The 21,855-nt window shown below is 37.4% G+C and overlaps 1 protein-coding gene across 1 annotated transcript in view; it reads right to left on the reverse strand.

Moving 5' to 3' along the window:
- HAF01 (HAC13 protein (HAC13)) overlaps window positions 1-21,855 on the reverse strand; it is a 46,092-nt gene that overhangs the window by 15,951 nt on the left and 8,286 nt on the right. Inside the window, exons 5-15 of the mRNA XM_008808011.5 lie at window positions 20,375-20,632; window positions 17,093-17,202; window positions 16,683-16,854; window positions 15,290-16,334; window positions 13,206-13,414; window positions 12,723-12,960; window positions 9,130-9,466; window positions 6,117-6,326; window positions 5,811-5,903; window positions 5,110-5,316; window positions 4,174-4,380 (exon numbers count right to left, since the gene is read on the reverse strand). Coding sequence (XP_008806233.4) covers window positions 4,174-4,380; window positions 5,110-5,316; window positions 5,811-5,903; window positions 6,117-6,326; window positions 9,130-9,466; window positions 12,723-12,960; window positions 13,206-13,414; window positions 15,290-16,334; window positions 16,683-16,854; window positions 17,093-17,202; window positions 20,375-20,632 — 3,086 coding nt within the window. The remainder of the gene's footprint in view (window positions 1-4,173; window positions 4,381-5,109; window positions 5,317-5,810; window positions 5,904-6,116; window positions 6,327-9,129; window positions 9,467-12,722; window positions 12,961-13,205; window positions 13,415-15,289; window positions 16,335-16,682; window positions 16,855-17,092; window positions 17,203-20,374; window positions 20,633-21,855) is intronic.

The following is a 21,855-nucleotide window of genomic DNA, read 5'->3' on the forward strand; positions in this document are numbered from 1 at the left end:
TCGCAGTCGCAGCCGGCCCTACTGTCTTCCTCCCACGATCCCATCCTTCCGCAAACCCCCACCCCCCATGGAAGAAGACGAAGAAATCATACCTTCTCATCGCCAAAGAAGGAGAATGGAGAGAGGGGAGGGCCCGAAACCCTAACCCTAGCCCCTGCCGCCGCTCGATTTCAGGTCGGCAGCGTCCGGGGGCGTCGCGGGGGTCGTCGGCGTCCGGGGGCGTCGCGGGGGTCGTCGGCATCCGTGGTTGTCGGCGTCCGGGGGCGTCGCGGGGGTCGTCGGGGCCGAGGATGGTGATGGGACGGCAGGGGGTGGCGGGGGTGATCGCCGACTAAGGAGGAGAAGATCTTCCACTGCTTGCGGCGGAGGTGGGGCTCGGAGGTGGTGGAGATCTTTTGCCATGAAGATGGAGCTTCGGGCCCTCCAGCAAACAGGAACAAAAAAAAAGGGTTAAACGAAAGACAAAAAGGAAAGGAACTCTTACCTCTTCTTCCTTGATGCTCTTGGATTTTTGAGAACGGGAAGGAGGGAGGGAGGGAGGGGGAGCAGGGTTGTGGGAGTGAGGGTGAGCCGTGAGGGGATTGGGTAAAGGATTTTTCTAAGGGCCGCCAGTTCGTCTCCGTCTCCCCGCCTATGACTCTGTGGACTGTGGTCGGGCTAATCGTCCCACCCTGCCAAGTTCCCAGCAAGCAAACAAAATTGAAAAAAAAAATCTAAAATTATAAACGGGTTAAACGGTTAAACAGGTCAGATATCCAAAGCCCATATCCGACCCAATTAATAAACAGGTTAAATGGGTCAACCTGTTTACAACCCGAACCCGTTTAGGCCAAACCCAAACCTGTTTATGGCGGGTCGAACGCGGGTCGGGTTGGCGGGTCGGGTCATATTTTGCCACCCCTAGGATTGCCTCCATGATCGGCCAGTTTCCTAGCCAGCGAGGCTAGGATCAAAGAGGGCAATAAGCAGGTTGCAACATTTCACGCATGCTTCTAGCTGATCAACCACATCCACAGAGGTCACTAGGGAGCTGGTATCACATGACTCCTTGTTCGAGATATCCTCTCAGAGATATAATCGAGAGTTGTTTAGACAAGGCCACAAAATGCTACCCGGTCAACTTAGTCAGGAGGGTGCCATCCATCCTCCCAGCATAGCCAAGCAAAGAGAGGCACGAAGGATAAGTAGGCGGCTGTTTAGCACACCACAAAAAAAGAAAAGCAGCTGCAGGCCTCATGGAGAGTGTGGAGGAGCCAGTTCACTCCAATTTAGAGACCAGAAACAACAGCGATGACAGTTCTGGTGGCCATGGACCTGCTAGCCAGAAAGAGAGTGGAGGATATGAGACCACTATTTATGAGAGTCGCAAGGTCGTTTTCGATTCACCGGTGAGTCCTCGTTGATGCATGCTACACAGGATAAGGACCACGGTGCACGATTTAGTAGAGCCCGCGAGGATACATTGTATATAAGAGACGAGCTCATTGAGGTCATTCTGGAGGACACGATGCAGCTACAAATGACCTTGCATGTGGAATAGGATCCATAGATATATCGGGTTCTAAGTTGTATATTGGATTCTATTATTCGTAGCCACAGATAGCCTATGACTCACATATATAGATATAGATATGGTGCGTCTGAGGCATCATACTCCGGTGGCTACTATCCTACATAGCCCGAAGTATTTTACGGATCGCATTTTACTGCTGGCATATTCGAATAGCCCCCTTCATAGTCGTATTATCAACCAGAGGACACCTCTCAAAGCGAGAGCTTCAGCGAGAGATCCGAAAGTACTTATAATCCAAAGTGTGCTCTTTATAGGATGAACATACAGGACTACAATGCCGTTTGGTTAAAGGGGTGGGCTGATGTGCCTTCTGACTATGCTAATGATCCAGACATATACAGGAGGCATCGCCACTTGAGATTTTAGATATCGATATGTATGTTATACTTTAAATATACGTAATTGATTGTATTATTTTATATTTTCTATCTCACTAGTTAATTTTAGGATATTTCATATTGCTTTTTATAGCATGTAACATTCCACTAATCATTTTATGTTTTGTATCACTTTAAAACAAGAAGATGTATTATTTAGGTTATACTGGGGTCGTAAAAATATCAAATTATACTTAAAATTATTGACAAGCATACTGTATGTCAGTACGGTACCAAGCCGATACCGTACTAACCCGACCGTCCGATCGGTATGGGTCTCCGTACCGGTTTGGCAGACATAGGTCCAAACTTTTAAGCATACCTTAAGAAAAGAATAATTAATCAAAACAATCTTGAGATTACTGGAAGCTACACTCCCTCTTTCTTTAACTTCTTGAATTCTACTCCTTCGTTAATTCCTTGTATCTGAACTTTTCTCCTACTGAGAATCAGACTTTTAACACTATATACATGGTATCCTTAAATACTCGGTCCACCTAAGAAGGTAGAGGTACAATTTCAATATGAGTCGCATAGTGCCACTTGAGTTCTTGTTAAATTTCCTTGTTATAAATTAGTAATATAACAGCAAATAAGTTGCAAATTCTTCAAATTTCCATGTAAAGAAGATAAGTCAGAACATACTATCAGAAATTTATGTCCTACCCTACACAGATTACCTCAGCAGAAGAAAACTCAATCTCAGTCGCAATCCAACTGGATTCAGTAACAAAACATATAGCTATGTAATAAAGTTCATCAGCCAAATGGCACATGGGGTAAATTTTTTAAATTTAAATGAATGAACATTTTTCATAAGATAGATTAATTTCTTATTTTATTATGACTTATATAGTTTACATCAAGCCAAAATCATAGATTTTCATTTTTCAGATTCAAGTGCATAAGCACATGCACTATAACTAGTAGTCATTGCTAATTCCACAATTTTTCTATATCCATCCATAAAAACTGAGAGCAAATGATTTTTTTCATGTACATATGATCAGTTGGATAACATGTTCACCAAAAGGCCAGGGAATGTTCATTTAATCAATGCTTATTTCAAGTCAAGGCATCAAGAAATATGCTCCAAGAAAGGTAAAGCTTTCATTGTGTGGGTTTTTATTTGATTAATTATAATGGAGAGGTGATGTATTACATTTTTCCACCTCCTTAACTTTTTGCAATTACTTGTACTGCAAATCAAAGAACTGGTTATGATTGATGAAGTGGTACAACATAAATCTGAGCTTGTTCTTTTCATGTCTCTTTCATTTTCTCTGCTTTCCTCTTCTTCCCTTGATCATGCATGATGATTCCCATGAATCACAGGCATCATCTGATATTTAAAGTAGATATTGGACACATTTGATGATGATGAAACTCAGACTAGCTAACATCATAAGTAACATAGAAAGTAATTAACAAAAGAATAATTGGTTAGGAAGGATGTTCTTACGAATGATAATAACAATAAACAATAAAAAATTGGAGAATATAAGGCACAAGCAACAACAAGACTAACGTTAAGTAATGTGAGGTGCGAAGTACTGAAAAGTTGCAAGGTTATTCAGGCATTTTTAACAAACATAAGAACTAATATCAGAACCATACTGGTGTGGTAGATAAGATGTTACCCATATCTTGAGTAGATTGCATTACAAGTAAGAAAAGCATATTGTTTTTCTCCACATACAGCTTAGCACCAATAAATCACCCAATACATATCATACTAATAATGCTCCAAGGGACCAAGACTATATCATGTTTCATAGCTACAAGAATAAAAATTTTATTTTGACTCAGGAGGATCTGCAGTTTAATGACAGAATATTTGATTACAATGTGGCTGCATTAGACTCATTGGAGCTCCCTTCTGATTAAACTTGTAAAAACAAACCCTAAAATAATCTCATATAAATCATTTATACAATATCACAGCATATTTTTGGTCTTTCCAAAATATTCAATTCGCAAGACTTAATATATCTTAAGTTCACAAAGCAAATTACCCCACTTGGTCATCACATGCTTCTAGAAATTAACCAGATTATCAACCAAAAACAATTTCCTTCTGCATGCTTAAATAATAATCAATTCCTTTAAAAAATAGATGCATTGTATAATAGCCAGCTCCAGCAAAGGCTTTCTCTATGGAGACATAACACAGAAAGTTGTTCAAGGAATCACAAAGACTAGCACATCTAGAACGGGTAATACCTCACGTGCCGCATCCATGCTTAATCTGCGGAGATCAGCATCAGTTCCAGTGACGGTCGGACCCCCCCGTGCAGCAGCTGCTTTCTTTTTCACCACTGCATTTGAAATAGGAGCCTTGGGGGTTACACGGACATAGCTAAATCCCAGTCCACGACCCGATGGATCACCAACACCCGTAATTTCCAAGCGCTCAATATTTTCTCGACCCTGCTCAAGAAAATATCAGGGAACATAAAACCTTGTTCAAAAGGATTGTAGGCTAAACAAGAGGGTTTATAATTGATGTATAACTAAATTTCAGAAAACAATGTAAGCAGAAATTAAATTAAATATCATATATACATTAACAAAAAATAATAGAAGAGATAAAAGAGAGAGAGAGAGAGCTAGCAATAGGAAAGGCTGAACTGTCCCATAGAAATCTTTTTTTCTTCCAAATAAAACACATATAAAGATTTTTCATCCAGCCCTAGCAGGCTTTTGATGAACTCTTTATGGTTTCTACAAGTAAAATAGAACTCTTGAAAACCAGGCACCTAATCTTTTATACAGCTATGGAGTGATCGATATTTTCTTAAAATTAATGGTAATCCAATGATAAATTTCAACAAGAACAAAAAAAAATAAAGAAATTCTTTGGTCAACTGAGTCATTGTAGGATCTGAATCATAAAAGAGAGTTCTCAATACAGAATGTTGTGACATTTTTGACCTTATTCAAGCTGAACCAACAAGTATCAGAAAATTGCAGCATTTAGCAAAATTCACATTTTAACAAGGGTGGACAATCCAATTACATGTTTTCAGGAACAAAAAGCAGAGGATTCAAGCACTGCCAGTAACAAAAGAAATTACAGGACAAAAATAAGAAAATAACTTGGGCTGTTTTATTAGAAATAACTCTGTTATGTCGTATAAAGTAAGGGAGGTAACCAACCTGATTTGTACAAGCAACAAAATTGCTTGTAAGATTCCATGGAGTTATCTGCAATTCCCTCTCAATGTGCGATGCAGCAGCTAAAGAAATAGCTTCATCAGGAAGCTGATTCATTGCCGAAGAGAGACCAACATTTTGGGTAAGCCTACTAATTCCCAATCGTTTGAGCCGGTAGAGTCCAGCTTGCATACTCTCATATGAGCAAACCTGATGATAGAATGCAGTCAATAACAGAATATAATTTATGCAAACTACAATAACTACCCCAGAATGGAGTATAGCTAAAAGTATGAAAGAATAGATGGTCTAATCTAAAACTAAACCATGTCACAAGTAGGCCGCAAGAAAAAATAAAAGATACGAACTGGTCTTGCAGAGTAGGGACGTATCAATCTCTTACATGATGAAGATAGTGCAAAAAATGACTTTTAAGTAACATACAGCTTGCACAATAGTATGCATTTAATAGAACTTGCCGGGTAAAACTTTCACTATAGCAATGCATGAATCTAAGGTTAACATGCACATGCCATGGTCACATCTAAGTTAACATAGGATCCTCAGATAATTAAGATGGTCAAAAAGAAAAAAGGAGTTTGATCCTCTGGACACTGGAACATTTTAAATTTCCATTTACATGATTGCAAAGAACTTTAATCAAGATGCAGCCACTCGGCTGCACTCACAAAGAAACAACTTACATTCTCTGGTGTCAACATCCTTCTCAATTCTTCCTCCGATGGAATGCGAAAATCACGTCTTCTTCCCCACATTAACTGTCCATTTTTCCCTTTCTGTGAAATTTTATATAAAGTAATACTTTTTCAGATAAGTCATAATAAAGTATGAATTATTGGTAATGCAAGGTTTTAATATAAAGGATTGTATGAAAATATGTTTTTTCCACAGTAAAATAGTGAAAGCGAAGCAGCCAATAGATCAAATAAGATACCACTTAACAAAGTATTGTGAACACAATTTGCAATCCACATACGAATGAACCTGACCTTTAAATCTGCACAATGTTTTAAGCGTTTGCGTACAAAGGCATCTGTTAGGCTTGGAAACAGAGCAGCCAACTCATCTGCTCGAATATAAGGAAGAAAGTCAGGCTTGTCATTAGCACGAAACTCGCGGTACACATGTACTATCATCCTGTTAGCAAGATATGTCTGCACATTTTTTGATCCAGGGGAAAGTACTTCCATGTGAGGCTCCTGCAGAGAGCCAATAATTTGAATTAATAAAAGATAAAAGAAATAATAAGATAAATCAATATAAAGACCTGATACAAGACTAAAGCTTCCCTTATTCTTACTCATAAAAAGAAGTTTAGTATCCATCCTAACATGGTTAAAAAAAGAAACCAATCTTACAGAGATAAGGGAGACGCAGAGAACATTCTGATAATAAATCCAACCAGCCCAAAGTGGAATTTATGATACCCTTCACCAGCTATTCATACTTTCTTCTAACATCTTTTGCACCTTTTGAGTTAATAATTAGATCGTGCATCTATGACCAACTATTGCAAATGCTCGGACAGATAGATTGTACATCTAAATATATGTGGTTTAAAATGGTTAAGCTCATTCAGCCCACAACAGTGAAAGTGTGTTGGGCAATTTGTCAAACACTGTGATTAGCTCACAGAATTGTTGTAAAGTGACTTAGTCTATTCAAAACATAGATGCTTTTTTAAGAGATGCAAATGGTACCAAACCAAGTATAATTAACTCAACATCAACATGCCTTTAAATGATGAGAAAAGATGAGGGAGAAAGTCATGAAAGCCAAAGAGAAAGTCCGATACTAAAAAGGAGGTAGGGGAATAGAGAACCGGGAGGGAGAGAGTCGGATGAACAGGATGGCTATAACCTTTTGCAGCCCACTACTAGTTAGAGGTCTACCTATCCCTGATTTGAGATTGAAATTTTAATCGCTTCTATTGAAAGCAGATGTGGAAGTGCAGTAACCATCAAACAGAAACCTCCAAAAATTAGGGCATAAAGATCTTAGGAAACATTTATATGAAATATATCACATTGCAAAATAAAATTTTCATTCGGTTAAGATATCGAAAATAAAAGCACGACTTAGATATTCAAAACGATGATAAGATAGTGAATTGTATTTTTGAACCATAATCGTTTTCACATGCTAGAGAGCATGAAAAATTTAATGAGTGAAGAAATGCTCGAAAGCAAGTGCAGGCGAAGAAGTCCTAGAGTGGATGTGGCACCATTAGAAGAAATCTAACAAAATTGAGACAGTTATACGTGAGAGCAAGGAGCGAGTTACAGCCCAAAAAGGAAGAGTTGCAAAGAAATACAACAGTTTTACTGTTTAACTAAAAAGCATTTTACTGTAACCAAAAAAACTAATAAAAATTTTATTAACACAAAATGTTCAGTTAATCTATCATGGAGGTTCAATTAGCTCTCTGGGGTACTTGAGAGGTTCAATTTATCACAAAATGTTTCAGTTAATCTATTGCTCTATCACGTAGGAGAACTAAATCTGCATATAAAGTTATAAATGACTAATTTTCATTTGTACAAACTTCAGAAGCAACCGCCCCTACCTGTGCCCCTCTTCTTAAGATTGTTAAGCTATGGTTGGGAAGCAGGATGAAATGCATTGGCATGGCAGCATTGAAAGCAATTAGTTCGAACAAGAAAACTAATTGCATTGGGATCCAACATCATGTGAAAAATAGACTTCATATTTGTATCTATTAATTTTTCAATCTTGATACATTTACATCATAAATGACATGCCTTTCAATTTTTGTTTCTTTATAAATTCTAAAGAATTTGGTACTAGATGACACAAGCCTTCTACTATATGATTTACAATAAGTCGCCACAATGTTGGTTGCCATCCATGTATTAGACAGCTGAAAGGCTTCCCCTTGATGCCAACCTCACATCATCACTAGATTATCCACTAAAGGAAGAAATTTCAGCCAAAGAACACAGCAGTCATCCAAATTCAGAATGGAGATTCAATCAGTATCTTGATTCAACATACAAATAAAAATATGCAGATATTTGAAGCAAAAATCAAATAATAACTATCATATGATGTAGAAATTTAGGGGTTAAAACTTAATGACAGGGACATGGTTCACCTTCACTTTTGACCTCAAGCAAAATATTCTCAAATTTTCAGAGATCAAGAAACTACTGTTCTAAATTCATTCATTAGTTGCTTTGTCAATTTCAGAAAAAAAGGCAATTGTGTTAATTTGAGAAACTACTGTTCTAAACACATGACACCGATGACGAGCACAAAGGCAGAGGTCCACCAGAACAAATCATGGTGCCAATGGTCATGAAGAAGGGCCGACAGCAGAGGTAGGACTTGGTTTGGAGCCAGCAATACCAGACCAACACAGCCTTGCATACCATGTGTCAGTATGGTACGATACCATGTTGTGCCAACCCAGTTCTTGATTGATATGGTAGCTAGTATCGGTTTTGCGAACCTTGATAACAACCTTATAGGACTTTAAGCAATCATCTACAAATTAGTTCATTATATATGGTCACCAGCAATTTATATCATCAATCTTCTTTTTGTTTATGTAAAATAACAAATACTCTTTTGCAATTTTCACATTCTCTTAATGCACTCCTTTAAGGAATTTGCTAACATTAGAAATTGCATTTTGACTCTCCAAGACTTTTAAAAAATCAAAAAGCTACATCACAACTCAATGGTAAATTTAATCATTCCAAAATATGAAATCTGATGAGTATAGCATTCAAGAGCTCATAACAACTATCATAGGAGCACAAACATATGCAAGCAGAGCATGATAGTACCACTTAAATGGTAAATGAAGGTGATTTAACAAAAAGAGGAAGATAATCTAACGAGCAACTACATCGTTGTCAAAAACTAATCATTAAAAAAAACTTGGAATAAAGTGGTTGGCTATGAATTTAGTGTAAAATAGATATTTTCCAGGAGATCTCAATTAAAAGGTACATATATATGGGAAAGAATGCTTACTTGCTGTCCAACAACATATAATTTGTCAATGCGACGAAGGGAAAGCATCCCTTTTGCTGAACGAACCAAAAGATAGTCGGTAGAAGACAACTTGTGAGGAAATACAGGTGCACGGTACATGTTTGTTTCAAGACATGACTGGCTGCAACCAGGACCTATATCTCCAAGAAAAGGAGATCTGTCAGCAGGATCAAGTGTAAGCACGGTCCCCAGTCCCTCATTGCCATTTCGTAGTGATGAAGCAGTTAGGTCACTGGGTGCAGTTTTCTGGTAATAAGTACATAGTCTAGCCCCCATCCCAACATTTCCTAGAAGCAAAGGTCTCTCCTCACAGTACCTGTATTAAAGAAAAAAATGTTAGAAGCTAATATGTGCATTATGAATTTTACAAGAAACATACAAAGAAACAGTCAAATAATGGCTAGATAATAATCTTCAATATTAACTAATAATTTGTCTTTCATAGAAATCATAGCTGCAAAATCTACTATGCAAAATGAAAGGAGCATTTGCTACCTACTGAAAAGAAAAAACAAAGAAAAAAGACAACAAAAAAGAAAATTAAAGGCTACAAAGTAACGCACAAAACTCCCTTTCAAATTGTGAGACATAACCACATATCCTAGTAACCATACAAAAGAAGATAAGCTTAGCAATTTGACAAAAAAAAATCAAAATTCTCTCCTACAACATAAATGGTCAAAATGCGACTATCATCTCTTGCCTATGGACAACTTTATAGGCATTATATTGAAAAATACAAAAAAGAAAAAAGAAACCAAAAAAAAAATTAGAGGAGTAACTTGGAGAAAGTATGGCATATCAAGAGGCTGCAATACAAAGTACCAAGATTCACAATACCGATTTCGAAACCGTGCCAATACCATGTTGGTACGGTATTAGTGCTGGTCAATTTGGTGGACCGATACTTAATACGCCTCTATTATCGAGTATTGGTTCGATACCAATATGGTACGGTATGGTGTGCGTGGTACAAGACGGTATGCACCAATACATTGATTATTGCAAATTACCATAAACAAAGTTAAATTTATACATGAGTAACAGAAGAAACTAATACATAGAAAAGGATAGTCATAAACCATGTTATAGAGATCAAACTCAAAGTATAAATACTTGCCAAAGGATTTAAATTTGGGTACCAAGGCCTATCCGGTCTAGGACCAGGTTAGTATGGTACTAAGGCAAACTAAAACAATCGTTAAAAACAACAATGAAGAGAAAAAATTAAAAAAATGAAATAATTTTAAAAAATAGGTGTTTTGGGACAAGTGTCGAGACACAATTGTCCTAATTAAATTGGGACGAACTAGGGCATACCAGTCTAAGGAGACCTGGGTCTTGAACGGTCTTAGGACACAGTCTCTCTCTAGTGCACTACGGTATCTCTGAGACAGACTAGGTCCTTCATTCTTGCCTATCACAAAACAATGAAGAAACAAAGAACAAGAGATCGAGCTTCTTTTCTAATAATGGTGACAATAATGGATAACTACAAAATAAAGGATCTGCAGTGCCCTAGGGATGCAAATCAGGCAGGGCAAACTATTTGACTAACTTGCATTTTAATTTTCAAGTGAACTAGATTTAGCTAAAAATTGGTCTAAGCCTGGGCCGAAAATTCTTGCAAAACTTAATGTCCACCTAGCTTAGCAGAATCAAAATGCATATCATATAATTTCCATATCATAGATAAATCTACATGTACAAGTCATTAACATTCTTCTAAGGACTATAACAATTGTGTCTTGGCCCATGCAAGGAAGTTCTTGAGAAGGTTGGTGCTCAACTAAATTTTAGTTTTTGCAGTCTACGCATGCTTCGAATGTAGTAGTGCAGGACAACTCAGGTCAGGCTGAGCTTGCACCAAGATACACCCTTGGCCCAACCCAACCAACCTGATGTCCACCACTACACCATTCTACTTTAGCAAGAACTTTGTGTCATAGTTTGTTAAAATGTCCTTAATGGAATGGCACCTCTAAAAAGAACTTAGAACAAGGTACGTCGTCTCAGTACCGGGCCTCATATCGGTTCCACCCTATTACTGTTTCAGTAGACCCGACACAGGGCCGGTTCGGCATACCAAGTGTCGGTACACCCCCCATATCGTATACCAGTATCGAACCAATAAGATACAGTAATGCCTCGTATTGCCCAGTTCAGTATGGTACATCATACCTTGATTTGGAAGAACACCAATAATTCTTCAACTGAAATCATTTATTTAATGTTCAAGCCTTACATCTAATGCAAAAGCCACCCTCCTAAAAGATTGCATAGTGAACTAAACAGATCTTTTGTATGAAAGCAGCTAGACATCCAGCTGACCTTCACCCAAGTACAGACAAATAATTGAGTTGTGCATTCTTTTTGTAACTTGTTAAAGTTATAGCACTTCCTCAGAATGGCTAATTGTGGAATCTTAAACTATTATACCACTCATGAGTCACACCCATGATAGTACAATATAGTATCAAAAGGCAAACAGAATTCAAACTAATGCTAGCCAAACCCATAAACATAGATCTTGACACTGATTGGACTCTTTTCCTTTTAATGCAAACACTGAAAAACAAAAAAAATAAAAAATCACAGTCCAAATTTTGGCTAACATGGCCTCACCAGTGTGAAACTTATTAAATAAAAAGTAACATCCTTTTCTGATTTTTTTCAATGCTCCTAGCTCAAACTCGCATCAGAAGAGGGCAACAACATGGGCACATACTACTAACAAAAAAAAACCCCATTTTACATAATCAAATACTACAGTGACAGCAAAAGGAAGTTCACTATATCCCATAGTACATGCAGATTTATCAAGTTCTAGCATAAGCAATCAATGTGGCAAAAAGGTGAAGACTTCAACTCAGCTTAATGTGATAACTTAGCAGGTAAAGATGTGAATGATTTCAGCCTTAAATAGGTTAGCACTCATAATACATGCAAGATATTTAGAATGACAGCTGAATTGAACTCAAGTTCAGCCAATAATGTTATTGGCATAGCACGCATTGACTGAAACATAACTAACGCCACAGAGAGTCATCAGTCCAGGGCTCATCCAAATAGCCAGAAATTAACTTTGGTTAGACATTAACAAGAAAACAAGCCAGGCATTAATTGGAAAAGGTGTGTTTATGGGAGGTCTTAGACTCTTAATACATCTAGTGAGGATTGTTTAACCATGCACCGCTCAAATCAATGAAAGTTCTGATGCATGCATTACTTCAAAGTTCAAACTGAACTCAAATCTCCAAACCTTTTTGTTTGTTAAAGTATGTTCTGCACAAATACAGCTAACAAGTTGGATTTCAGCACGCAGTGAGACAAGCAAAAGACATCTTTGGAACAACATGCGTAAAATGAATAAAATTGGAATACCATACAAATAAGAAGTGTCAGAAATAATAGCATCAGGTTGCAAATACAAAAGGTGCATGAGAGAAAATTGAGCTAAAAAATAAAAAATAAAAGTTAAATTCATCGAAATATCAAGATCTGACAGAGATGTATCATGTCAATATAATGACAATTTTAGATCACAAGCATATAAGGGATGGGCCACTTACTCCATGAGAAACACATGTCCATCTTTAACAGATAGCTCAGATTTCTTCTTAAATGCCCCAGGAGGCCGCAGAGGCTTATTCTCACCAGGCAATTTTTGGGCCCGTGGCCACACATGGATTCTTGTACGCACAAGTTGAAGCACAGAATTTGGTCGCACTTGTTGTTCTGCCAGAGACATGTCTTCCTCAAGCTCTCTTCCAGAATAATATACTTTAACTTTCTCTGATAGCTTGAAATCTGCATGAATAACATGAGTGATTTTCATTAGGAAAAAAGAAGAAAAAAAAAGGACATCCAAATGAAGATATTAGCCAGAAATCTTCTCAGCATCTAAAGGAGTTTCAACCCATAATTTAGTTTGTTGACATGAACTAGTGCAATTTTCACGATAATGGGTTTAAAGGAGCTTAGCCATAAAAAAGGAAAAGAGAAAGAAAGGAAATAATTAGTTTAATAAGGTTATGCCAAGATAGAGGACAAACCTAACTTCTTAGATGCCCGCTGTTTGAAAGACAACAAAGTTTCCTCAGCATTGACAGTAAGCTTAGTTCCCTTTCCTTTCCCTCCCATGCTCATTAAAATAATTTTCATGGGTCCATGGGTGCAAGGTGCTCCTTGTATCATAGCAGCAACTTTGTTGTGATGAGGGTACCATAAGGCTTTGGGTCTATGAAAATTGGCAAGTTCCTTACTGCAAAACCATTAATAACAGCACTTGAGCAGTTGATGACCATTCACAAGAAATTACTGTAACTGTCCCATATTAGTACTTAAACAAATGGAAGTACCTATTATAACAAAATTAAATAAAATAAGATGGTTTTTATCTAACCACATGCAGTACTGCATCCACTGGTTGAAAGTCAAATATTAACAGAGATGAAAGCCTTCTTTGCATTTGGAATTCCATCAGATGAAACAAATGCATGCAATAAGAAACCATAGCAAATATAACTCTTGATGACCAACATACTACTGCTAGTAGATGGTTAATTAAATTGACTAAGATATGAGAAATTTGATGATAAAATAATATATTAACAACTGTAAACAGTTCTAGATGAACATCCAGCAATAGATACAATACATAACAACTCTATAAAGTCAGTTAACAGGCATCCAAAATTATAATAACTAATAAGTATCAGCAGATAATATAAGCTCGAGAGACTAGAACTTGTGAAGAATGGCACAGCCTCCTTCAGTTATGAAAATACTATACATGTGATCAAGATTCCATGCATCAGTACCAGTGGGAGTGCCTGGTACTGGCTAGCATAGGAAGCACCATGTCAATGCACATGCTGAGATATGCTGAAACAAAAGATATTAAAAAGAGCTTTAAATCTAAAGAAATGTATTTGTATAATTAAAATTAAGAATATGATTTAATAGTCTCATGCCAACCCAGTACTGGTCCTGGTAGCGGCCAGCGCTATGCAAGCTAGCTAGCAAGGACTGGCACAGGTTGGCATTTATAACCTTCCTTGATTCAACTGTACATGTACTCGAAGCTTCAATATAGTATTGAAATCTCATCTTCAGGAGATGCAACTTGCATGGGAACAACCTAACAAAAGTCAGAAGCTCTAGCCACAAGAAGGGTCTTAAAAACCAAACTCAATTCTTACTTATTTGCTCAGGTTCCAACAAAATATGGAAAATTATGAGAATATCTCATAAGAATATGGGACATGTTGGATTGCCAAGCTAGATATGAAAATAAGAATTTGTCAGGCACATATCATTTTAATGTTTAGTAGTGGAAAGGACAATACATGGCCTGATCCAGATGCAACAGCAGTATTAAATGCTTAGTTTAAGTAGAATTGTTTCCCGTATTAACTAGCATCCAACATAAAGCTACATAACTGAAATGCACCTTAGTATGAGCATAAACCGTAGAAACAATAAATTAGTAAAAGCCAGGTTTTTGAATATTGATATTCTGAAAAAAACGTAACTGAAGATGCTTTCTAAAGGTCAGTCAGACTGACATGCAGTTGATCTAGGAGATGGCGCCCTTGAATGCTTTGGATCTACATAAAGAACTTAGAACAATTTCAAGGACAACAATGCAATATTTATAGTTGAGAAATGGATGACTTGATAGTCAGACTCATATATAGGTAGAGCATGAATATTGGATTTTTCTCCTTGCCTTGCCTCAATCTATATGATTTTTTCATTGTTAGTTAGCAACTTAACTGCTTGTCAGATGGCCTTATTTTGGGTATATACAGGAGAAAGATGTAAAATTATCAGCAAACACATCAGAACTCATTACATTGGCTTACACAAAAATAAGAACAACGAACAAAAGGGAACAATTACTTGCAAAAATAATTCTAAATAATTTAACAAATCACTTGTAAAGAAACAACCAACCCATTCCACTTGTTGGTTTTTAATGTGTAGACAAATAAAATAATTTCATGCCATGAAAAAAATTAAAGAATTAAAGAAACTACCGAGATATTTCTTATACTGTGATAAAATGAAAATGTTTTTGCTTATGTAGACTATATTGCAAGACCACAACCGAGGAAAGGGAGCTTGTTCTTACTTGCTCAACTTTGGCTTCATGGTTTGCAGTTTTAAAGCAGGTACAGAATGCATGACTTTTATACCAAGAAAAGCATGCTTTTTAGCATGGGATTTGGCTTGCTGGGAGGATTTTCGATTGGAATAATATTTGTCATTAGAGATGTTAAATCGACTGGCAGATGATCCTTGGCTATGAAGATCAATAGAGTCTTCCTTGGAAGATTTTGATGAATGAGTTATCACCATAGCACCTGCATGAGAGCGAAGGTGCTCGCCATCCTTGTTATCTAAAACCTCAAAGAGCATTTGATCATCTTGTAGGTCAAGGATCAGCTTTGGCTTTGGAATAGCTTCATCTGGATCCCAAATAATCTGATCCAACCAAGACCCTTCTGACAATTCCTTATTCTGCAAAGAAAGTTTGATAAGACGCCGTAAAACATCACCTTTGCAAACTTCTGCTGTCCCATTCTCAGCCTCGACTTCTTCAGAATACAAACCATCCTTTTTGGAAAGACACTCCAACCTAAGTAATTGAGGATGATAACTCTTTTCTGCTGACTGATTGCATGGTGAATCTAAAAAATTTCTGGAACCAAATGGCTCTACCAAAATATGATCACCCGGTAAATTACAATCATTCTCATCAGGCTCAGTGTTTCTACAGCGTGACCCTTCTTCAAATTCAGCATCATTAGGCACTTCGACATCAAGTTCAGACAGCATACAACTCTCTGAACAACCATGACTTGCAGTGGGTGAATTTCCCCAGTTAATTGCATCCTCCCAGTCTTGCTGATCAAGGGGATAAAAATTAGGACACAGTGGAGACCTTTGACCTGAAAACATATCAATGGTTATATTTTCCTTCATTGGCTGAGCGGAAAGACAAGAATCTTTCAACTGCTCAGCGACACCAGATATTTCTTGTTTCACATTGCCTTCAACATCATCTATAGCAGAGTTGAAAAGCTTAACAGTAGATAAATCTTGAGAAGTGCTCCTCAGAAAGGCCTCCTCATCTTCTTCAACAATATCAGCGACATCCAAGGGTTTGAGCCACTCTGATGTAACCAGGCAAAGAACAGGAAATTAGTCATTCAACATCCACAAGATGGTAGAAAGAGAATAACGCTTGTCAATGAATAAATGAACATTAGCATTTCCAATAAGAACCATTAAAGTCTCAAATTTATCTCGACAAAAAAATATTGTAATACATTAACATAACATTCGGCCTCGCACGGCAGGACAGATAGAAAAGCTCCATGAAATTTGAAAGTTACACTAACTTCAAAATCAGAAACAATAGTTAGAGATTTAGTAATGCAGCACACATTTCCCAAGCTTTTTTTTTTTTGATGTGCTACACTTCAGCGAGCACCATGCAAAAGCTTGAACAGACCACAGACCTTTATTTACTGAATGTCTATGTTGATCCTTCCGCTCTGCTTGTTTTTTAGGCTCATGTACACCAAAAATTTCTGAGAACCTCAAAATCACCACACCATTGTCAATGCACAAAATAGGAAGGGAAGTTCCACTTTTAGATTCCATTTGCTTTTGTTCATCAATAGCATGTTCCTACAAGATCATGAAAACCACACAAAAAAAAAGCAGCCGTAAGCACAAATATGACAATTAATGTCAAATTTTAGATTATCTGGAAAAATTAAGCAACAAGTTTTCATGACATATACTTTAAATTCGTCATATATCATGAAGAAATTATAAGCGATAAACAATTAGAGAAGAAAACATTTTCTTTGCTTTCATAAAGATATTATAAAAAATAACATCAAGAGTAGCTAAGGCAGATCACCTGAAAATCCTCCAATTCAGGGATCATTTGTTCTGGCTCTGATGATGCAACAGAAGGCAAATTGTCATCAGGAGAAATCTCTACTGAAGATATTAATTCCAATTGTTCATCTGAAATAAAAAATAAAAAAAAATAAGGAACAGAACACAATAAGGGAATTCACATAAGATGAAGCATAGAAATTTCCGTTTTAACAATACAAAATTTGCATTGAAGTAATTTTACTGTTATTCAGATCTCATCAACATTAGTTTCTCTGGGGTGCATTATTTCTCGCATACATTTGTGAAGAGACATGTAAGCTCCATTAGTCAATGAAGTTAAGATCACTTTATTATTGTCCAAGAACTTAATTCATTGACTCCAACATCCTCTTACTTTCAAGCAGCACCTATAAGGGTTCGTAACAATACACAACTGGGGTTATGCGTCAGTAAGACTGGAAACATAGATTGGCTGTTGTCAAATCTGTGTTTGTCAGGTGTTGCCTTCCATACTGGCCAGCCATCTCTCTTTGATACATAATCTAAAGTGTTGTCAAAAGTAAGTCTTTTTGGCATCATTTTATGCATGGGTTGACCATGTCTCTTTAGTGATTAATTTGATACCAATAATAAACCATGAACAGACAGGTTGCATGGGTTCACAATATCTCTTTATTTTCAAAATACAGGTTCTCACATGATCTATCAAAGTTCTTGATAACCTTTTACACTGGTCAGCCGGACACCAACACTCAAGACATGAATTGGCTTACTAAAAAGCAAGCCTACAAGAAGGAAATTTAATTTGATCACTATAAAGTTAAAGCTCATGCAATAGAGATATTTCCAAGGTTTCCCTTATCATGCATTGATAATAAGTAAATTTGATAGTTACATTCTAAAAAAATATATGAATTTCATTTTCTTGCTTGCCTTGATATAGTCCTCTCACAGTAAAAGATGCCTAATTGAAGCGAGTCTGAGGAGTTGAAAAGGTTTTGTGTCCCCACTGAGATTATCAAGCAGGTTTCATACACCAAGTAGATAATTGCCCCTCTAACGGTCATATCAAAAAACAGGGCTTAGGGAATGTATGCAATGTTAATGGGCAATACAGTGAACAATCAAACAACATGAAATTGAGAGAATTCTAAATATGTGTATGAAGGAGGCTAAACCAAGCTCACCTTCCAGCCTTTTTCACTTTGATGTTTTACTGAATAACTATTGATCGTTAAGAAACCATGCTTTTTGGAATTTCAACACAATGTAGTTTGATTGACAAATATAAACATCTGTTCCACTAAATTTATGGAGTAATCAGCAGTACCAAAGACAATCATTAGCCAAACATATGTAAGGTAATCAGAATTGTGATTTTAGTCAGAGATAAGGGGGAACGCTGGAGGAGCATATTTTTCAAGGATATATGGAATTAAGGGGAGCACTCCACAAGGATTCTAAGTTTTCATAATTAAGGCGAAGCACAAGGACCACTGACTGACATCATTTGGCTCTAATGCCTATGCTAAGAACAGTGCTAAGTTTTGGTTTAAGGGAAGAAATAGAAGGCGCAAGTTGAAACCTTTTGCCTAGCATGGTAAATCCACTTAGGATACTCTATGCTACCACAATTAACAACGCATTCCTCTGAGTATCTATTTGTCTCATTAGCTAAAATCATCGGAAATCCATCAAATAACTGTGAAAGAAGTCCTCAAATAATGCTTAGTCTACAAAATTTGATCTTCTACCTGTAGTTAGAAAGCCTCAATAATATGAGAAAAGAGAATGAAGAAAAAAATCAACCAGTAGAACAGATATAACAGGGGAAGATACCCTTAATAGTTGGGGTAGGCCACTTAGGCACTTACAAAAGGATTTCTTCAGTTACAAGGTCCAAAACACATGAGGCTAATTAGCATCAGGAAAATGATAAATTTAAAGTATATCATGTAAATGAATTACACACCAATTTGACCAGGGCGCTATCAAATCAGGAGGGTCCAAATACCTCCTAATTCAAACCTCACACATAAATCCCCATTGGGGGCTTCTCATCTGCATTGTAAACCAAACTCTGCCCACTAAAAGATCGGGTAGCGACCAGGTCCAACTCCATGCAGAATTAGGTGTGGACCAGGACTAGATCTGGGTCTAAAGTGGGCATCATTATGTAGAAATCTAATTCCCTTCATACCCTCAAAATTATCTATTTATGACATAGAAACAAAGTATAATTAATAAGTTTGCTAAGAAATTTAAAAATAGGGGTGGAACTACACATTATATATCAGGTAAAATATCAAGTCCAAGTCTGCATTGGGTTGATAATCAGTTTTCCTTGACCCAGTCCTGAAAAGCTACACGGGACTGTCTTTGGACCTGTACCTTATCCATAGGCATACAAGCTGGAATAAGTCTAGATCAATATTTTGTTGCAAATTATTTAATATTTACAATCCAAATAAGGGTAGATTTTAGTAGTTGCCTTTAGTTTATTAAAGTAATTAGCATAGAACAATGGTAATAAAGATGAATGTCGGGCACTCCCACAGCTAACAAAGTCTAGGAGCACCAAATCCCCAATCTCAAACTTGAATCTGCTCTTGCATCAACTTTGGGCAACAATAGACACAATGGACATTAAGAAATTTCTTTGGTGACTTAATATTGCTTGACAAGATCCATATGGTTGAACTCAAGTAGATTGGAACACAAAAAGTTGGCGTTGGCTGCAGAAGTTATTTCATACTGCATTATGGAAGTAATGCATGCTCCATTAGAAAGTTGTATAATAGCACTTCTTGGGAATTATATATCCAATAAACATAAGTACGGGAATTTAATGAACAGCCATAATCCAGAAAATATGGTTCGTTATAAAACATAATCCACAACCATGCCCAAGTCACTTAATAATAAAACAAAGAGAATTTGCACTCATGAAAGAATAGAGGAATTGCACACAGGTAGCAATTAGAATGATCTAAAACCAGATGTACTTTAACTGTCTCTAATGACAAATTTGCATTTAAACAAAGCAGCAAAAACAGAATTTTATCATGTAATGATGCATCTATTTAATATAATACTCTTCACAAATAAAATTCTGTTAACCCTTTCTAAATCCACAGATGAGCAAAATGCACAACTTTCTCATGTGAAAACAACAAAAAAATGCACTTGATGGGAATTCTAAGGGTTGCAAAATGCCATTAAACATTTATACCCAGAAAAGATAGCAACTTTGCAACCCTTGAGAGAAAAAAAGCACAGATGGGTTCCAAGTCGTCACCTGCAGATGGACAAATTTGGACATCAACATCATTTCCATCCACCTCATTGTCCTTCACAGTTTCTTCATCCTCATCATAATTTTCCTCATCAAAAACAGAAGCTTTATTGCTTAAAGAAGCCAGTGACACATTGGAAGAAAAGAAATCTTTCTTTGGCAGCAAATGGTCTTCTTCTGTGCCAGCCTGAACCTCAGGCCCATCATATTGTTCATCAATATCTTCATAGTCAACAGCATCTTCAGCCTTCTCATCATAATCTGAAGGACAAGAACAAATGAGATTATGTGAAAAGGAAATATAGTTTGAAGTTTCACTTGAAACAAGAGGGTAGAAAATCAGAGTTGCACCGAGGTGCCGTATCACTTGGTCAAAGAATTGAAAAATAAACAGTAAATTGGAGTCACATGAAAAATAATAAGGCATATGATGACTTTCAATTTGGATTTGAAGACAAACATTACAACATTTGATCAAGTTTTGAAAATATAACATATAGCTTACATATGAAAAGATTAAAAAGTTGTATTGTCCATTTATGTTCATTCAACAAAAACTCTGCAATGACAGTACAAGGTAAAGTATCATTGTTTTATGTTCGTTTTAAATGATGATCAACAATTGAAACTTCAATAGTTCAAGATCAACAGCAGTCTGGCAAACTCAACATCAAAGATATACTGGTCGAGAACCCTGCAGTTGAAGACCTATAAGTCCTAATTAGTAGTTTGATCATGGCAGGTCTAAGTGGAGAACACACCACGAAACCATAGTGTTGATTAAAAGCAACGATTCCAATCAAGCAAAAGTTCCAACCAATCTGATTAGGGGTGGCAATCGGGTCGGGTCAAATTCAGGTCGGGTCAAAAATCATAAACCTGAATCTGACCTGTTTATTAAACAGGTCAGCAATTACAACCCGAACCCGACCTGTTTATTAAACAAGTAACTCGACCCGACCCATTTAACCTGTTTAATAAACAGGTCAGTTTAAACAGTTCCTTCTTGAATCTTGACCCGTTTAAACTTTAAACACCCTCCCCGTTCTCCCCTCACCCGTCTTCTCCAAGACCTTCCTCAGTCCTCACCCTTCTAGCCCCAAAGAGTAAAGACCCTTTCCCACTTCATTCGCCTCCCCCTCCGTCCGCCGACGGCGGCCGCCGTCCATCTCCCGGAAGCTCCACCTCGGAAGTCGGAAGGTCCCACGACCCCTACCGCGGCAAGCCCTGGGCCGTCGACGGTCGACCCCCGCAACCACCACTCCCTCCTCCGCTCCTCCGATGATCCCCGGATCTCGATAAAATCCTCCAACCCTGACGCCAGCGGCGCCGTCGTCATCGTCGAGTCCCTCCTCATCGACCTCCTCGGCATCATCGAAGGCCTGGCATCCCTGGATCTTCTGCTTCTCCTCGGCATCATCGAGTCCCTCCTCACCGACCTCCTCGGCTCATTTGTTCGCCGAATGTGAGGGGACCGAGGTGAA

This window comes from Phoenix dactylifera, chromosome 2 (genome assembly GCF_051530095.1).
Source record: "Phoenix dactylifera cultivar Ajwa chromosome 2, Ajwa_hap1_PhDact_Kaust_v1.1, whole genome shotgun sequence".
Classification (NCBI taxonomy): Eukaryota; Viridiplantae; Streptophyta; class Magnoliopsida; order Arecales; family Arecaceae; genus Phoenix; species Phoenix dactylifera.